Source organism: Capra hircus, chromosome 9 (assembly GCF_001704415.2).
Source record: "Capra hircus breed San Clemente chromosome 9, ASM170441v1, whole genome shotgun sequence".
In the NCBI taxonomy this organism is placed as follows: domain Eukaryota; kingdom Metazoa; phylum Chordata; class Mammalia; order Artiodactyla; family Bovidae; genus Capra; species Capra hircus.
The window spans coordinates 47,762,689-47,783,125 of record NC_030816.1 but is presented as its reverse complement, the minus strand read 5'-3'; the positions used below and the strand labels follow the sequence as shown (position 1 = coordinate 47,783,125).

The 20,437-nt window shown below is 40.4% G+C and overlaps 1 protein-coding gene across 2 annotated transcripts in view; it reads right to left on the bottom strand.

Annotated features, from left to right (window-relative positions):
• The window catches only part of MDN1 (midasin AAA ATPase 1), a 144,868-nt gene that overhangs the window by 60,147 nt on the left and 64,284 nt on the right, over nt 1-20,437 (bottom strand). For both annotated transcript variants that reach the window (XM_013966483.2, XM_018053145.1), the window contains exons 34-50: nt 19,499-19,717; nt 18,671-18,868; nt 16,900-17,108; nt 16,127-16,249; nt 14,149-14,346; nt 13,084-13,191; nt 12,529-12,717; nt 10,308-10,397; nt 9,935-10,198; nt 9,552-9,813; nt 6,200-6,359; nt 5,384-5,500; nt 4,382-4,590; nt 3,314-3,462; nt 2,757-2,968; nt 2,171-2,391; nt 1,251-1,364 (exon numbers count right to left, since the gene is read on the bottom strand). In XM_013966483.2, the coding sequence (XP_013821937.2) occupies nt 1,251-1,364; nt 2,171-2,391; nt 2,757-2,968; nt 3,314-3,462; nt 4,382-4,590; nt 5,384-5,500; nt 6,200-6,359; nt 9,552-9,813; nt 9,935-10,198; nt 10,308-10,397; nt 12,529-12,717; nt 13,084-13,191; nt 14,149-14,346; nt 16,127-16,249; nt 16,900-17,108; nt 18,671-18,868; nt 19,499-19,717 (3,042 nt within the window). The remainder of the gene's footprint in view (nt 1-1,250; nt 1,365-2,170; nt 2,392-2,756; nt 2,969-3,313; nt 3,463-4,381; nt 4,591-5,383; nt 5,501-6,199; nt 6,360-9,551; nt 9,814-9,934; nt 10,199-10,307; nt 10,398-12,528; nt 12,718-13,083; nt 13,192-14,148; nt 14,347-16,126; nt 16,250-16,899; nt 17,109-18,670; nt 18,869-19,498; nt 19,718-20,437) is intronic.

Here is a 20,437-nt window from a genome sequence, read left to right as displayed (position 1 = left end):
CCATTATTGGTTGGAAAAGAATTCATGGACTCAATTACCCAATCTTTTGCCATTAACCACAAGAAAACTAACTTCCATGGCAGAAAATGAAGGAACACACCTCAGTAATTTGCCTTTAATAAGAAAAACTCAAGATTATTTTGCTTAAAACCCATTTCTTTATAATCACAGGATATGCTGCTGCCACCTCTGCTCCTTTGGCTCAAACTTGGTATCAAAATCTCTCTGTGCATCAGCAGCCATCAGGCTCTGACCTGTTCCAGAGGTGGAGATTCCAGTGGAAGGAGGCATGACAAAACGATGGGAATGTTAATTTGAGAGTGGCTGGGTGGCTCAATGGAGTACTTCAAGCTTTAAAGGCATCCACAATACAGCAGACTAACAAATAAATGCCTGCTGTAACAGCAAGGTACAGTGGGGGGACCAATATCCCAAAATCTAGCAAGATTACATGATCCAGGGCTACTCAGCTGAAAAGGAAAAGGAAGATGAGCCAATCAGCGGGCAAGCCAAGGCTGCTGCGAACGGAATCTGCCATTCTACTCTAGAACTATGTTCCCAAAGACCAAAGTTCCTTCATGAATGGAAAGCCATAATTCAGTTCAGCCACAATCTGACTGTGACATTAGTTTTCTCTATCATTTGATTTCTGCCCAACCATCTATCCCATTACCTTTAGTGTACACAAGGTAGTCATATGTATACTTAAGATTAGATAGTTTGGATGGCTATTCCTTTCATTATTGTGTTTTGTTTTGTAATTTTGAATTGAAGACTTTATAACTTCATCATTAAGGTTTTCTGAAGAAACTGAATGTGTACTATTTTACCTTCATCTCAAAAGAGATCACAGTTTAAAACCCTTTCTGTTAACAGTACTTACTAATACATCACAGACTATTACAAGTTGAAGGGGCCCCAGAAGAATGAATTTGATACCCTTATTTTTTCAAACAAAGGCAGCTGAGTACGAATGATGGACCCAGAATCAAGAAGCCAGTTTGTAGCCAAGTTGGGACCGGAGCCCAGACTTCCAACTCCTGTGCTCTTCCCACTACACTATGTCATCATCCTTTATCAGAAACTGGAGAATCAATACACAGTTTTGAAAAAAAAGCAGCAGAATATGCATCTGGATACTCCGAGTCTTCTTTTAAAACCTGTTACAAGTGGGAGCTCTGACAGATCTTTCTCCCATGAACTCAATGGACAAGAGTGCTGAGAGCTAGAAATCAAGGCAGGTGCAGTACCTGTTACATTTGGTTGTAATATTTTGATGACATTACTGACCCCAGATGAGAGAGAATTTGAGTAAAAATTCCTAAGAGCTGCAGCACTGGCTTCCAAATGAATCTTTATCGCCTCTGTGGAGGAAGGAGAAGCAGATGTTAGTTACCATCTAGAGCAGCGCCGTCCATTTGAGCTTTCTGTTCTACAGCTGCTGTCACAGTGGCCACGTCACAGGTTATGTTTTAGTAGCTACCTGTGTCTAGCAGCTATCACACAGGAGAAAGCCAATGAAAATATGCATCCAATTTCGCTCTACACATATTTAGACATCACATGTACCACCCAATAATACACACATACACTGGCTTATCTATAAATTCTCCTAGAGTAGAAAAACTCATATAAACTCAATTACTTTAGTCAACAAGTTCTACCCACAAATTCTTGTACTTTAAAACCTTTAAAGCTACTTGGAATGAAAAACGTACAAAGAAATTAAGAATGATCATTTAGACCACTGAACGAAAGTAAGATTAGAATCTTATGTACTTTTATGGGAAGTAAATTTACCAAAAGCAACCCTTTTTCAGAAAGAATGCATGTGCAACAGAAAAAAAAAAAAAAAGCAAGCTGTTCAAAAACTTAAAAGTAACATAATACAGTACATTTTCCTTCTGGATTTGAAAGAAGGCTGGACAGATCCTGAAATGCTGAGGTTTACGTGGGGAAAAGTTTCTCTCGGGGAACATCTAGGGTAGATGTGTACCTTAATGTTTTAACAATTAAATAAACAATAATGCTAAGTCATAAACATCCTATTAGGAGCTTCCCCAGATGTAATTTTAACTGTGTAGTTGAAGAGAAAACAACTGCTGAGTTATGAAGGCAGGGTATGTGTACATAAGTTCCCTCATTACACAAATTAAGCTTCTTTACTCACCAAGCCCCTGTGGCATATTCTTGGCTAAATGATAAAGCCATTTAACTCTAAGCATCCAGTCTTGATTGGTTGCTTTTTCTATGAGCAATTTAACAGCCACAGCCAGAGCATCTGGTTCATCAATCCAATAAGTATCCACTTCAACTGAAGTGAACTTTAAGTTCTCTGGGTGGGAGGACTGCATAATTTTCTCTAAGTCTGGCAAAGTAAGAGGCTGAATCCTGAAATTCATTACAATAGATAAAGTTAGTATTAGGGTTAAATCTTCATTTCATAGTTCAAAGAACCAAGACAAGTAACTTTATAATTAATCTATCATAGAGTTAACAGGGAATATATAAGTTCCCTCCAAAGAGGAAAAATCAAAACATGTACCTATAATAAATAGGGAGCAATAATATCACAACAAATGATGAAACTATGTGGAAAATGATCACGTAACACTATGGTCAAATATGCTGGGTCGTGACCAGGACCATCTGAAAAAAGAAAGCGGGAGAAAGAGAGGGAAGGAGGAAAGCAGGAAGGAAGGGAGGGAGGGAGGAAAAGTCAAGGGAGACACACACAAGCTTAAGGCTCCGCTAACCTTGCCCAGTTGCTTGTTTTCATGCTCAGCCTGTTGAGACAATACGCTAAGATCTGCCCGTCGCCTCGGACTTTAGAGAGGTGAGAATCTTCTGTAGTGAAGAGAGCCGAGGGCAGAGAATCTGGCCACAGCCCCAAGGCAAGAAGTGAGCTGCCCCAGGTTTCGTGTGCTTGCAGCGAAGAAACATGTTTCTCTAGGAGAGCCTGCACGAGCTGGTGGGAGACAAACACATGGTGTACGGTCCCCAAGACACAGAGCTCTTATCAAAAACTAGTGGAGTAATGGCGGTCTTCTAGGCTCCCTGTGATCCTCTCAATAGTCAAGACACATTTCTCAATACACAACATGACAAAATTTCACTTTTTCGGCTGAGAGGCAAGTTTCAAGGCATATTTAATCACATTTACGCTATTTTCCAGATCTGCCTGGATACCAGATCTGTTGCACTATAACTGCAGGTGAGCTCTCTAAGGCCATTAAAGTTGCTGCCAGCAGAGTATCCTCCCACCTCCTGTAGTGCTGTACTGCAGAAAGCTGTGTCAGACACCTCACAGTACCTGCTGGTTTGCTGGGGAAGCCTGGGAGCAAACATATGCTTCCCAGCACGCTTTAGAAAATGCGCTGTCTAAGCTCAGGCCTCGCTGCAGATATTGCACGATGAGTGAGGCTGTCTGAATGAGGTTCGACACCGAGGACGCTGGAGAAGCTGTAAAGAGGAAACGGTGCCATCCATAAGCAACAGATTCTGCAAAGTCTCCAGAGAAAATGGACGAATTTCATCTTCACATCAAACTTCCACCCAGGCACTTATCCCAGAAAGCCAAGTGGACTCCAGGGGGCTCACTAGTGAACTCAGTGAACCTGCGAGAACATTCATTCACATTCGTTCCCTGCTAGCCTGCCTCCCCCACTCCCTCTCAGGGAGCAGCACGTTGTGAGGAAGTGCAGATGACTTAAACATGATAAAGCCTGACCATATATACCCTAGACCTAAAGCTGATACACTGAGAGGGACAACATGAGCATGGAACCAAAAAGCACCATGGGCTTTGAAATCCAACTCAGTTGTCATTATTAACTGTGTGGCTTTCCCAAGTTACTCAACTTCTCTCAGTCTCATCTGTAAAATGGAAACATAGCTTGCAGAACTAATATGAGGCTTAAATAAGCAGCCAACATTGTACCTAACTGCCCTTTCTTGTATCTTTGGACATTTAGAAGAAGTAATACCTGTCTGTTTTAAACAATTCCAAGTTCCCTCTTTATTCAGCCTTCAAGAGATTCAATGATGACCGTGAAAGATTGTCAGGGCAACCTTCACCAATCTTAGTGTCAAAAGTAATATTCTTCCAAGTATGGGCCTCTGACTGCATGCCTTAGAATTCCCTGGGAAGCTTCTTGATATGGTGATTCCTGTGGCTCACTCAGACCGGTGGAACCCAATCTCTTGGCGGGCAGGGGCAGGAGGAGAGTAGCCAGTACATCTGTATTATTAATAGGCTTTCTAGGTCATTTCCATCTCTATGTACACTAAATGCAAGAACTCCTAGACTAGCAGTCAAGTGGAATGACATGAATTTCCAGAGGAACAAAACCCTGCAGAGGCTGGAAGTCAAGCACCTTACCTACAACAGCACTTCGGGTCTCTGAGTGCAAAGCCAAAAGGGTGTCACACACACTGTCCCCCACCAACCCAAGGCTGTGCAGTAGGACTTTCAGATCTAGGTCATCTGGGATGCTCCCATCCCCGTCTCCTGAAATGTAGATTTCAAGTCCACGATTCCTCATAGCTCGGGATATTTCTCCATGAACAGGATCCATTGAGAGAAAAAGTCTAGTAGTACAAGCAATTCAAAGAGGGGGAAAAAAGATGTCAAAATCTCAGTGCAACCAACAGTGTAGCTCTGCAACACCTGGCAAGGGCAAAGCATATGTGGCTCATCACCAGGAGATGGATACTGATGGCTCAACTCACAGACGCTGTCTTCATCTGCATTCTATCCTCTAGTTCCAAGTGCATCAATACAGCAAGTCAGCTTCTCTTTCTAAGGAACTAAGGATTGTGTATCCACCTTGAGTACTGAGGGCTGTAAAATTCTTACTCTCAGACATTCCCCAAATCAGCCAGTGCTAATGCATCATTCTAACTCATCTACACAGAGAACAAAAAAGAGGAGTGTATTCTCCAGAAACACTTAGCTTCATAATAGTTGGTGTCCATTAGCTTCTACATCTAGCTCACCCTTACCCCCAGAACTCAACAGCTGATTCCTGCTGTTCCCTCCTTGTACCAAACCTGCTTCTTTGCCAGTTTTCCCCTTTTTCAATGAATAGCACCCCATTTACCTCATTACTCTAGCCAGAACCGTAGGTACTATCATTGCTTCCTCCTCTTCTTAACCCACAAGCCCATCAGCTAGTCCCACTGATCTGACTGCCCTAGTGTAAGCCATCATTTTGTGCATGAACTACTGCAAAAGGCTTTTAATGGGTCTCCCTGCTTCCATCCTTCACCACCAACCCTAGGCAGGGACCTCATCTTTCTGCTGACTGAGTGTACAAATGTAAGGAGGCCCTAATACATGGCCACTTCTGATATCCAGGTTGAGACTTTGAGGCAGGAGTACCTGAAATTGGGATGTGGTGTTACGGTGGGAGTAGATCCATCGATCATTCCTCTCTCACTAACAGTGAGGACACCTCCAGGTTCCAACAAAGCATTCAAACGATCCAGCACTGATGGGCTGCACAGAGAGAACCCAAATGGTGGACAGGCCTGAGTTCCACACTGACCACTGCCCTGGCTCAGGCCTCTTGCTCCTCCTGACCCACCCCCAACCCCCAGCCAGAATTAAGATCTCTTAGCTGACCAATACCCTTTTTCACTCCCTGAAGGCACACAGCCTAGAGAGTCATAAACATAACTGGATTTTAATTGAGGACATTCTGAAAATGTTCAGAATGTAGAGAAACCCATCCTCTGACCTGTACTGCGCTCACTGTGTAGGCACAGCAGCTTCATGCTTGCCCTTTTCCTTACTTTAGAATCAAGTGGTACAATTAGAATGCACATTTACTAAATGTCTGCTCTGTTATCAGATCCTCCATTATAAAAATCTGTACTTCAGAATGACCCTAACAAAAGTCTTCTGAGGCTAAATGAAAATGTGTAACTTAAAGGAAGTTTTGACCGGAAAAAATAATCCAATTTCATTAGCCTTCAGTTCAGCTCTAAACTATCTGCTAGAACGAAAATCTTGCAGCTAATGACCAACTACCATTGTTCACCACAAGGGAAAGTCTACAGAATATAGCAGAGGATGTGCTTATAGTTAAGAAAACAGTAGATTAAAAACAGTAGAGCTTCCATCTGGGTTTCTACTTTGATAAGCATATCCCAAACTTCAGTCAGACCCACTCATGATTGAACAGAAGGTCCTTACTTGCAGAAGTTAACATTGTCCATCAAAAGCCAATCTCCAGACTTCAGGGCCTGAACCAGCATGCTGTCAACCCATTCAAACGTGCCACGGCTGTGACCACTGGCTGACTGCATAAGCTTCACCCCAAAGCTTCGGAACTCCTCCACAAGTTTGGCAAACTCTGAAATGCCACAGTCATAGCACTTAATTTCAAACCAGGGCAATCAAAAACAAACAAAATAAAAAACCAAGAGCTTATTAAAAGAAGGCTGGAAATGTATGGCTCAGTTCTTAAAAGTTTCATAATAAGGTAAACAAAGGGATTTTTGTTTTTGTTTGAACAAGTAAGAAAATTAGGTTTGGGGATAGAAACTACTTCTTAAGGGCTTTCTGAATGAATGGCTAGATAAGAGTTGACTCAAGGGTGATGGAGAAGGTAAATAATCTTTACCTGTTTTAATTTCTCAAATGGCAGAAGGATAAAGCCTCCTACTTATTACTGCATTTATACCATATGAAAGTGCTATAAGTTTGCACAATGTAATTAATGTCATCAAACCAGGCTTCCTTTATAATGATCACATCATATACAGTAACAACTGGTATTTATTTACTCTATAGTTTATATAGCCCTCTCCTGGAAATTTTTCAATTAGTCTTCCTTATTAGAAATTGATTCTAACCCTTTTTTGTATCACAAGGTAATATATTTCTGCTTCTAGCCATGAAGGATTAACAAGATTTAGACTTAACCTCACAGTGTCAACAACTAGAAAGCTGGTAAACTATATGAATCACAACTACTTTCAGACACTAGAAAACAGACAGCACAGAACTGTGACACCTAAGGGAAGGAGGCTCTATAATAGACTGGCTTTCAGCCTGAAAGTAATTTCCAGATAGCAAAGAAGGGAGAGGAAACTCAAACAGATCTCGTGATCTCACTGACTTGAGGACACAAACTGAAATTGAGGGAGATGGAGGCAACCTGAATGAGAGGCAAGATACTCAAAAGGAAAAAGTTATTCAAGGAAAGGGCTCCAGAAATCCAGAAAGAGGTCTCTGGGCCTTTGGCTCAATAATAATCTCCACGTGCAAGGGAAGGCTGAAATTCCATGTGTAAAAAATTCCAAGGAAAGAACTATTACTGGGGAGCTGTGAACTGAACAATTCCCAGAGTTCACACAGGGCTGAATAACACTCCAGTTCCCACCAATCAAAGCGGAGACCCCATGGAACACACAGGACCTTCAGAAGAGATTACACAGGGCCATGCCTCAAGAGGGGGGCTAATTTGACTTAGCATGCATACACAGGTTAAGAGTTTAGGGACTCTTAACTTCTAGGTGGGACTTCTAGGTGGCCCTAGTGAAAAAGAACACGCCTGCATATAAGAGATGCAGGTTTGATCCCTGGGTAGGGAAGATGTCCTGAAGAAGGGAATGGCAACTCACTCCAGTATTCTTGCCTGGAAAATCCCATGGACAGAGGAGCCTGGTGGGCTACAGTCCATGGGGTTGCAAAGAGTCGGACACGACTTAGCTAAGACGACTCTTCTTAGCACAAGAGTCAACAGTGACTTAGCACGTAAAGGATACTCTGGCCCTGACCTTAAATAGCTTAATAACAAGCTTGAAAAGATAAAAATGATCCAAAAGCAATTCAACATCCTTACCTGCCACTCAAAGAAACCCTCAGAACACCAAAACACAGCACTTAGCAACTTGAATAAAAATGTCCAGAATCTAATAAACATGACTAGACATATTTTCTGGTTTTTTAGTCACTAGGTGCTGCATTCTGATGTCAATACAGCTATTATAAAATATTCAATAAAGATTTTAAGGTAAAATATGAAACACCTAGAATATATTTTAAAAGTCATACATGTTTATCACAGAAACATTAAAATATAGTTTAAAAAAGAAGGTATTTTCAATCAAAAATAAAATAGTAGTAGACAAGTTTTACAGCCAGCCTTTTAGACTCTATTGATATCCCTAAGAAATTACTCACTATGAAAATAAATCCTAAATAAAAAGCAGTATTGAGAATGGGCTGTGAGAACTTACCCTAGATATTTAAATTTTAACTGACTTACGAAAGAAATATATACACACCAGATTTCAGGTTTTGAAGTCAGAGAGGCTTGGAACCAAAACCGAGTCCAAACACATCATAAGAAGAAGACACTGGGCAGGTTAACCTCTATGAGCATTTATTTCCCCATGTACAAAATGGAGTTATCTTTCCTTGTAATGTGGTGTTGCGAGGGTTAAAAGTAAATATATTTTATATAGTGTCCAATACTCGGTAGGAATTCAATGGTGAGTTTACAATCTCTAACAGTTAAAGAATATAAAGTGATATGGGGTGGGTCTAGTCACTAAGTCATATCCGACCCTTGCGACCTTATAGACTGTATCCTGTCAGGCTCTTCAGTCCATGAGATTTTGCAGGCAAGAATACCAGAGTGGGTTGCCATTTCCTTCTCCAGGGGGATCTTCCCAGTCTAGAGATTGAACCCTGGTCTCCTGCACTGCAGGCAGATTCTTACTGACTGAGCTACAAAATAGTGATATATGACTTCATTAAATATATCTAATAATTAATTTGAATGAATGAGTAAAGAATTTCAAATTCAAATGGTGAGTTTGAATTGGAACATGATAGATCAAATCAGTAATGAAATCACTGTCTTAAGCAAGAAAGTAAACGATTTGACCCAGAGCCACAGATACAATGTTGATGCAGCTAAAAGATGGTGGTCATTTCTTCATCCCTAGGGAATCCACTATTCCTAGGGAATAATTAAGGATTCCTTATGAATAACCCATTATGAGCAGGTTTTGGAAATAAAAGGATGGCAATCTTAGTGACAGGCTTCAACTTTTAATCAATTCTCCCCTACCAGCCAAAAAGCTGCACTACAAGATGAGAGCTGAATGCTTCCAGATCAACTAAGGAATTTCTTCCACCTTCTATACAAAATGAATAAACACATCTAAGCTATTAATTCAGACTTCTATTCTTCAGTTTAAAAGTACTCAATTTTTTGAGAAATTATCAATAAGTTTAAAAAACAGGCCGACAAAAAATAAAACCAGATTTACATGTGGTTGATTACTCACAAAATAAGCCAAACTAAGTAATCAATTTCTTTACTTTGCTTAGGATCACCAATTCTTAATAGTTTACATCAGCTTCACTTTACTTTCTAGGAAACTTTCTATTTCAAAACCTTGATTGTTAATAATCTAATCATCAAATTCATTTTAAAAGTTGTGGACATTGCACGTACAAATGTATTACCTCTGGGTGGACATTCTATGGGCAATGCCAAATGATGATACATACACCCAAAGAGACATACCTGCCTTGGAGTAGGAGTTGATTTTGTTGTTGAGTCTCTGCATAAGCAGTAACACTGCTTCCAGCTTGTTGACAATCTCCATCGTGACACCTTTACCACCTTCCCCAAGACACCTGGGCTTATACGTCAGAAGGAAATGACTCCAGGCTCGCAGCACTACTTCTGCGTCGTCGGCACTGACAAGAAGGCTGTCCCTTACCAGGGCCCTAACTGTGCCCTCCACCTTCGCAAGGAGCTGCCTCCACGGCCGAGTAAGATCAACCTACAATTTCCAGAGCACATGAACGCAGCATAGTCAGTGGCCACTGCTACCGTAGCAACCCCAACACAGAAGACCGCACTGTTTAGTGCCCTGCCTAAAAATACAGAGGCAGATCAGTTACCTGCTCAAATCCGCCCAGAAGCTCCGTAGTGTCCATTGCACTGTTCACGGCCATGATCTTCAAAGTGTGACCAGTAAGGTGTGCCAGGAGCTGAACCAAGCTGGTCTTGCCCACTGAGGCTGGCCCCACGAGGATGACCATCCAGCTCATTTGTACACACTTCATAACTGACTCCAGTGACTGTAAAGACTGGTGCAGGAGCGACAGGGGACGGCAGGTCGGTGGAGGAACATAGCTGCCACGGGAAAGCACTGAGTAGCCCAGCTGAAAAAGACAGCCCAGCAAGATTTCACAGTGAGATTTCACAAGTGTGCCTGCAGTGGGAGCCAAAGCCAGAGAGGACTGTGAAGGAGCATCAGCCTATTTGCCTCACCTGAACATCATAGGGAGTGATGTGCAACAGCCTGGTTCCCATGTATGGGTTGGAACTTGAATTAAACACATCCTTGAACACAGCAATGACCTAAAGGAAGATGATGATAAAATTAAAAGGCAAATCATTACATCAAATTCTGGGCCAAACCTTCCAGAATAAACACTAGTAAATATGAACAGCAATATGAAAATCGCAATATTGTGAGTTATTACCCTTTTGAATTTTCCTATTAAAAAAGATTGCATTTATTTAATTCTTCAGAAGGAAATAAATGGAAGCTCAAGAAAAGAGCAATAATCTCAAATTATGAGATTCCAGAGAGAATATACCATAAATTAAAACAGAGCCATGGAAACTACAGCAGATCTCAAAATAAAATATTAATTTGTTTTCAAGAAGGTAGAAGACAGAAGCATGAAGTTTATGGAGAACAATGGCCATCATTTCCTGATACCTGCCATGTGCCAAACATTATATTAGGTGCTTTACTAGATTATTTCTGATCCAAATACCCTCTCAAAATATTTCTATTTCCATTTTATGGATATGGCAATTATATTCACACAAGTTAGGTGATTTGCTCATAGATGGTAACTGAATTTAAATACAAGCCTGTCTGACTGGAAAAGCACTGTTATCCCTTGAAATATTTATGCAGAAAAGCATTATTTCTGTATTTACATTTATTTGTCCCTTCCTTAGCAGCAAGACTGTTAAAAACTTTTTGCTAATAGTATTCTTTCTTGCACTTCTTTTAAAAATCTAAGAGATGAGGATGTATAAAAATCACTAATTTAGCCCACAGCAGCAGCAAAGATTCCTGCCACCCAAAGTATTTACGACAAGCAGTGCATTCAAACAAAATAGCAATACTCATACTAATCAATGTACATTGGAGTGAAAATGAAAACAATAAAGACAAAGACATGATGAGTGTTAAATACTAAGAGCCGAAAAGCAGCACAGAAGAAAACGCTCCCTCCTGGGTCTGGGTAATTTTTGACCTTATATTTCACTCTAAAGCATACCACCTCCTCTCTCTGATGCTATACCAGAGTTAAAAACTACAAATTACTTTTACAACCTTTCTCCTTCTACTATTTTTCTTAACTTTTCTTTTCCTCTCAGAAAACATTTGGTCAACTAAAACAACTGAATTGAAGGAGTGGTGGAAACCTTCCACACCACCCTACAGTAACTCATCATCTGACCAACATCAATTACTCAACACTGGCCAGTCTGACCAGTTAACATACTAGAGTAAGTTGATAAAGAAATTAAAATACCAACTGATGATAGGTGAATTATATAAAGTTGCATTAATTTAAAAAAATGAACTGAATACTTTGTCCTAGTATAAAGACTGAAAGCCACTCGCATGTAACACATGAGCTGTTGATGCTGGGCTGGATTCTGGATATCACATAAACAAGGATCTGTGCTCTCAGCAGCACAACCAAAGTGTCTGAAAGCCCGCATGTGCCATGGACAGCCACATCTCCACATTTCTGTTTCTAACTCACATGAATTTGTAAACTACTTTGTTACTTTGCTTGGGAGCAACTGTGATACAGTAGAAGAAACAGCAAGCATAGTGGAAAGGTCGCTGGCTCTGCCACTCAAAACACGGAGACTCCATGACTGAGCCTCGGATCCTCGTCTATAAGAGGTCATGATAGTGTCTCCTAACTGCAGCTATTGTGAAACTTTCCATGAACTGCATTTTAAATACCACAAGGCAAAATTCATCCATTATTACAGTTTACTAAGCGAGGAATTCTGGTGTTATTTTCTCCTTATGAAGGGGTATTTTTTACTTTCATTTAGATACAGAATATCCTCCCTTTTATCTATTTATACTTTCTAGATTAAGTATTTTGCAATTTGACATTTATTTAAAGGTAGAAAACCCTCCTCTTCTACTTGTTATCACCTCGCTCCTCCTGCTTCTCATCTTTGTGCCTGGAACCAAGGTGATGAGGACCAAGCCTTTATTATTGCAAGGTAAGTGATCATGGCAATGTCGATAGGTAAGCAAACTGTGTCCTCTAAAGCAAACTACACTATGAGACTCTGAGACAGATTAAGTTTTTGTTTCTGCCCTTAATTTCTAAATTTCCAAGCTGCGTTACTGAGTTTGGTACTGTTGATGCAAGTACATCATTTCCCTCCCTCAGGGAGAAATCAAAGAAACACAAAGAGCAAGCATGAAACTCACCTTTTCTTTATCTTCCTTGGTTCTCATTCTCTCACCATAGACCAAAAACACATGCTGACCAGGATCATAACACCCAGGGGACTGGTCAACTAGCATCAACTGACACCAGCGGAAAAGGTCACGGAGGTTGAATTCCCAAGGTCCTCCTATTTGCCCCCATTTCTTCTCAACGGTTACTTCATGATCAATCTGAAAAGAAAACACCCTTACTGGGAAGCACCTCCCACCGCTCGGGACTGCGTTAAGTACTATCAACACAGTGCAAGTGCACACATAATCTGAAACAGATTAACAGGCTGGATCCAGATGTCTCTTCCCGACTCAGGCTTCTCGATGCCAGGAATACCCTGTAAGCATTATAAAAATGATACATGCAACAGGCCTGAATTATTGTAACTCTCAAATGAGTAGCTTGCCTTCCACTAGGAACTTTTAGAGTTCTATATGATTTACATCAGTTGCAGAGACTGATAATGAGGTAGGTATTCCATACTGAGAAAAGTGATTCAAATAAGCCAGAAATATAAAGGACAATGAATGCACATAGGTACTTACTTGGTTGTTGAAAGCAACCATTTTTTTAACAATATTTTTGTCAATGGCTGGAAACAGAGTACTGGCGATGAACTCCATGTCTATTACTGTAAGGGGATCCACAAAGACCTAGAAAATCCAAAAATAACATGAGAAAAACGCCACCATTTCTCCTTACCAAACATGACTGCCATGACGTATGGAGTATTTTTATTTAATACCAAAGGAACAATGCCTTAGAAATATATACATCTCCGTTACAGAAATTTCTTTTCTTGCATTCTCAGGGTATGGAATCATATAAAATCTTTGAAATACAGAGCAGAGGGTTTTCTTGTTAGCTTCATTCTAATGGTTTAGAGAAAGATACCTGCAATTAATATTTTAAGAATATTTGTAATTTTAATCTATTATGCAAAATTCTCTCAAATATCTGGATGGTAACTACACAACATTCATTTTTAAATTTGATCAACTTCTCAACAGTTTTGAAATTCTTCATATAAACTTCTTAAAAGATACTTAGTAAAATCTTAATTACCAAGAAAGGAACATTAAAGAAAGCTAACATCTAGAGGCATTTCCAAGCCACTACTTTGAAAAAAGATGTTAAAATAAGTGTATGTACACACACACACACTGCTGTGGTAATAAAAAAAGATACAACTATTAATGGTGATTGACTTTGGTATGAAAATATTGGATTTTTTATTCTTCATGGTAGTTTTTTGTACTTTTCTGAGATTAATGCACTATTTTCATTATAAAATAATTTTTTAATGTTCTAACAGACACTTAAAAAGATTGGCCTTAATCCTTGGGCACAATAATAGAATCCTCAAGATGGTGGTGATCTTGCTTTCCTCCAACTGATAACACACCAGGTTCTCTTAAACCTAAGATAAAGGACTCACACCAGGAGAGAAAAGATGACAGCAGTCAGTCACACTAACAGCCATCACATCCAGACATGAAATCGAGAAGTAGACTATTACACTGAGCCTATCTCATCCTCCTAGTGGGCACCCTCATAGCTATTATCACCCCTGGGACCACCTTTGGTTTTTGGGCAACAGTAAATCTTACCTGAGTGAATCTATTTAGGAAAGACCTGGGCAAGCCCTTCCTTCCGCCTCCTTGTCTAAAAGGATTTTGACAGCCAAAAATCTTGGTTTTCTCATGCTGCACTTGAAAGCTCATTCCTAACTCAGGAACATAGATTTCTCCTCGGTGGTCAAAACAAGCATTGAGTCCTTCCAAGACTGACTGAGAAGCCAGGTTAAGCTATTTGGAGAAAAAAGTGCATATTTATTTTATATGCTATTCAGCTAGAACAAAAAACACAGGAATAATACACATGAAAAGTAGTCTTATCTTCAACAGGGATAGGGACAGAGTTCAAACAACACTGGTAACACTGTGTTTGTTCAGCTGAAATGACATGTATTCAGTCTACTATTAATAGTTCATCTATATGTTAGAGAAATTTGGGGTGTATAAAATAGCAATAATTTTTAAGTAAACTGAATAGTCAGACTAAATTTTTTAAAAGCAGTTAAATTAGTCTCAAAAATTAGGCTGTATCTGTTACCTGCTCCTATATTGGCCTGCTTTATAAATTATAGCTTACCAATACAAAGATATCTCACGCTTAAATATCTGGGAATTTTTAAAGGAAGAAGCTAGCTAGCACTTTACATACTTAAATAAGTAAACATCCTTTCTCAATCAAGTAAATCTGAATAAAATCTCCAAACGGTTTTCAAAGTCATGATATAAACCACATAATGTGGATCTAATGATGCCAACAGTTTTGTGAATAACAAGTATGATTTGTGTGTGTCCCAGAAATGAAAAGAGCTGAATGGAGCTAACCTCAGCTGAGTTAGAGCTCAGGGGTGTGAAGTATCGGGGTTTTCAGATAACATGGAAAAACTCAACTGTGAAATGTGAATCAATAAAATGCAAATGGGCCAAGAATCAGATTATATTAGAATTTCAAGTGCCACGTTTACACAAGCACTCAAAGCACAAACTCTGCTATATACCTTCATACAGGTCAAGTTCTAAAAGCTGCTCTTACATAATGACTTCAAGTCCAGGTTGCCTAGCAGTCCCTACATGCATTTCCACAAAATATGATTCAGTCAACAGTCTCAAGCTTTGAAACCAGGCTTTTTTTTTTTTCTGATTAATGGTTATCCTATGAGGTATCTTTCACCAAAAATTCAGCAGGGGGTGGGGGGTGGGAGGGAAGGGTGGGGAGACTGGCAAATCTGTCCCTCTCTTTAATCTCTTCTCAAGATGAGTAGGAAGCAGCTCAGTAGAAAAGGAATCCCATGACAGTCCTGTCACCGCAGACTCAACGGGGTATGAATCTAGGGAACCTGTTGGGGCCTGTGTCAGAAGTGATTTGTGGTGCTTTCACCACTAATTATCATTTAACCTGCACCACTACTTGCTCGCCCTTTCCTGAACACACCAAAGTAACTCAGTTCTTTGGGCCACCACCTTAATTTTATTCTGTGCAGCACATCTCCCTTCTCTCTCTAGGTGCCTGTCAGTTATAGAGACCCAGCACTTACGTGTCTCATGGTGCGCTCTGTTCTTCTGATCACTGTCTACCCTCGACCTGCACGTGTAACACTGACTGCTTTTTCACCAGAGTTTTGTGAGGCTCTTCCTACTATAACCTTCCCCAACCTTTTGGCTGAAATGAAGTGGTCTGGCACTATTTGTAAACTATGTTTATCTCTGAAAATAAATAGAAACACAGCAAGCCTACCACAGACTAGAGAATAAAACTAGTGAAGAGGCACTGTTTTTCTGGAGGCTAGTTCCCCAAAGTAGCAGAGTCTGCAGGTGATATGCAGAGGGGCTTCTGTATGTGCTTTTCTATTTTCCTTACTCGTAAAAGAAACCACAGAGGATTCTTTTCACCGGAGAATTTGTCTTTACTAGCCAACAACGTGATCTGGTGCAAAATGCCCTCAAGTTATGCAAACTCTGCCCTGCTCCTCACATGTCTGATCTTATCTGCTGGCCTGGTGGGCTGTCCTCTCACCTCATCCAGCACCACCCAGTGGCCTGCCTTCAGGGCTGCCAGCAAGGGGCCATCACGCCAGGCAAACTCTCCTCCCTTGCCACCCTCAACAGGCAGATCAGCTCCAAACAGGTCTGTGATGTCCTATGAGAAGAAAAAGAAGTGAGGGGAAGCCAACATTATAAAAAATTAACTAGATCCCAAGACCCCAAATCTAAAATGATACTTAGGCCTCACGCCACTTCTTCTTATTATACCCAATAGAGAACTAATCAATTTCACAATCAGGAGCCCAGGAGCACCTTCTCATCACAGCATTCTAAGAATCTAGTTTTCAACTTTGGCTGTGCTTGAAAACAAACTGGTGAGCTTAAAAAACACCAAAACAATGCCTAGGCTCTGCTCCCAGACCCTATCCCAGAAGATTCTAATTTGTCATCTTTGTCCCCTAGTTTCATAAGACTGTTTAAAGGTCATTTTATCTGCAATTAATTTCTTTAGAAAGGACAAAAACAAACAGGTTATATTACAATAAATACCGAAGTGGGTGATTCTATCTCAAAACAGAGTTAGAGTAAAGCATCTAGAGAGACTAATACTACAGGTGTCATCTATTAATGGACATGGACGGAGGGAGAATAAGGTTTGTAGATCATGTTGCTGCGATATTCATCACCAAAAAATATTTGGGGCTCTGATAACTTCATAATTATTTCTGACTAGGAAACACTATAATGGATAAAGATATCACTCCCTATACTTATCCCCATCAGCTGCAGCATGATGAAGCTTACCGTCTGCTCTGACAAGTTGATTCGGACAAGCGTGTTGCCTGAAGCCCTGGCTAAGGCTCCCACCAAGCTGGTCTTGCCCACACCAGGGGAGCCCTCCAGTAGGATGGGTTTGTTCAGTTTTGTAGCTCTTAAGAGCCTCTGGGCATTCATAGCTGTGGTGCCTGCACTGAGTGCATAGTCGGCAATATTATTCCCATGCAAGAGAGGGCCTGAAGTGGAGAAAAGTCACATATAAGCTGGCCATCACACAAAATCATATATATATATATCAACTGGAGATTAGAAAAATCCACCAAGTAGGCTGTCAGTCAGTGAAGTACTGTCTGTGGTGAAAATGCTTAACCTTATTTCAATATATTTTCTCACTTCTGGGTTCATAAAGTGCCTTCCAACAACAACCAGCAGCAAGCTTTTTTCATCTGTGATGACCACACTTATGTCTATACACAGGTCAGAACTGCAAGCATGCATCTTTGCATATTTCCTTTCACAACCTATACCTGGAATCACGACTCCGTCTGCTTGTACAATTTACCCTGTACTTGTATTTTCCTAAAACTCAAGCAGAAGCTAGGCATACAGGCCAGATGGTTCCACATAAACAATTTCATTCAAGGTTTTAAGCCACCAGATAATTCAGGATGCATCTTGTAGCTGAAGTACAGGACTAATACCAGTCTTATAGGGCTTAATATTTATGCACTATGTCTTCTGGAAGAAGTTTCAGACTGGTACATCAGTTTGGAGTGGAGCTAGAAAAGCATTTATTTTCTCAGCTATGAAAGCAGAAGCAAGGACTATCCAAGTCCCAAGCCACAAGCACTCAGCTCCTACATGAGAGAACTGAATACCACCATGATGGCTTCAGGAAGGGATCTAATAGCTAGATCACAAGGGTCACATCAGATGAAAACAGTACCACTGATGAGGGAGAGGGAAAGGGGCAATGTTCTTCAGCCAGGAAGCTGGGCTGGTTTAGTTCATCACTGAACCCCCACAATTCTGTGTATTCTTGGAGCCCAACAATTATTAACACAGAGAAGAAGGAGGGACAAGAAATAAGCCGCTCAGTCATGTCCGATTCTTTGCGACCCCGTGGACTGTAGCCCACCAGGCTTCTCTGTTCATGGGATTCTCCAGGAAAGAATACTGGAGTGGGTTGCCATTTCCTTCTCCAGAAATGACTCTGCTAGAGAAGCAATAATCCAAAAAGTCATGAGTACCCTGGAAAGATATCTAACTACTTTATTTAAATATTTGACAGAGGCAATCTAATAAGAGCAAGGATTATAACTTAAATCCACTTGCATTTCCCACTTAACCACTCATTTCCTCATCCATCTCTCATTTTCTGAATGTCTATGACTGTTAGGCTCCATGACAGATGCCAGAGACAGGAAGGTGAGTGACATAATGCCTGCCCTCAAGGGTACACAAAACTGTTTTTGTAAAAGGTGATAAGGTTCTATGGTTGAAACATTATGGGCTGAATCACCACTTTAGGAAAGGTCTTATTTTGAGCACTAATACAAGAATGAGTGCATTTTATGGGACAATTTATTCATATATCAGACTATATTATCTATTTTTGCATGCCAGTTATATATATTTTAACCACCCACACAATAATGATTATACCAAGTCAGATTCTAACTCAGTTATCTAGTTCCAAAGGAATCATGAGTATGATACACTAAAATTAAAAGTCACAATGAAAGTCAACTATCTAGGAACCACAAGAGAATCTTCATTTATTTAAGATCATTCTTACCCCTTGGTATAAAAAATGGATGAATTCCCCACAGGTTATCTAACCCAGTGAATTCTGTGTCTTTGAGTCTGTCATAAATCTTCAATTCGTTTTTCTGACTTTCTGTAAGTCGGCCTATCTTGGAAACTTTCTTGATTAGGAATTTCAGACATTCTCTGCGAGCCAAGAGTGCCGTACCAAACCCAGAGGAAGTTACCCCTAGAAGAAAGAGGATCAGTCCATCAAATGACAGCAGGGTACCAAGTTTTACAACCGTGCAGCCGGAGTTCTAGGTGAACTACAATAGCCAATGTAAGCAGCCCTAAGAAGTGTGACTCCCTGCTCCCCCAAAACCATCAGATCATCAACTCAACAGCAGCTCATTCAGTGAGCACTCCAGTAACGCCATGATAAACTAGCCTGGAGAAGAGAGCAACCAGTGTGGTATTACTTTTAGTCATGCGGGCTTGTATTTCTAATTTTCACAGCTGAAAAAAGACTTAACTATTACATTTAATAAACTGTAGTAAACTTAAAACTACAGGATTCCAGCCAATTAACTCTAAATGACTGTGTTAAGAAATACCATGTTAAATTCTTCAAGAGCATTACCAGCAGTCTTCTATCAGAATCACTATTTCGTGCTTACTAATTCCTGGTCTGTAAGCAGTGAAAAGTTTTCTCCACTCTTTTATAATAATCGCCTCCCAAAAAGAGTAAAATGAGAATCACTGTGAGTCTTGGAAATGTTAACATAAATCTGTACACAGCCCCTGGCTCAGAGGTCTGGGCCTGCTCCATCTCATGGTCCCCTCTAGCCTAACCCCTTGTTCTCACCAGCCCACATACCTGAGCCAATTCCATCTATGTACACTAGGCAGGCGGCATGGACAAAAGACGTCACCGTGGAGATGGTCTCTTGTCTTTCCAAAGCAGCTTCCTCCCCCATCATGTTCATGAAGTTGACCCAGGACAGGATATCTCTGATACTGACCACACACCTTCGACCAAACTCCTGGTGGGTCAGCCAGTCAATGAAATCCAGCATCACCTCAGCTATGTCAGCCCCTAAGACACAAGGAAGCATAGAGGTTTGGAAGACCTATTTAGGAAGACTCCAGAACGGGGCTTTGCAACCTGGGGCCCATAGATGGTCTTTTTCTAAGAAAACGAGGTCCACAACTTTAATCACATTTCCATAGGGTTCAATGAATAGCATTCTACCCCTACCCTCAAACAAACAAAAAACCAGAAAGAAAACTTGAGAATTAAAGTCTCTAAGGACGTGCCCTGAAAACTGCTCCAAGAAATAAAGCATTCATAAATGTCAGTCTCAAAGAAGCAGATATCCTTTCACATTCTTTAAGAAAGAGGGGAAAGTGATCCAGACACTACTTGGATTAGGGCATGTATTAAGGCTCAGACCAGATCTAGGTCCTAAATTTAGTCTGTTTGATGCCAAGAATATGGATACATCAAGGCAATCAAGGCTCAATTAACAGAGAGAGGGGGAAAAAAAAGATGTTTTGGCTCTCACTGAATATTCTAAGAATTGTTAAACCTAGATTATAAGTATATGGTAGCTTTTAAAATACTACTCTATTTCATTTATGTTTGAGAATTTTCATAATAAAAAGAAGTTTTAAAGTGAAATAATATGTTAGCTGACAACTACTGAAAAAACGCAGCTGAAAATTCTATAACATTTTCTAAAGGTGGTAATCACTAAAATTTAAACCACATTTTCCTGGAAATTACACGGTGGTTCAGTGATTGACCCCTGGTTGG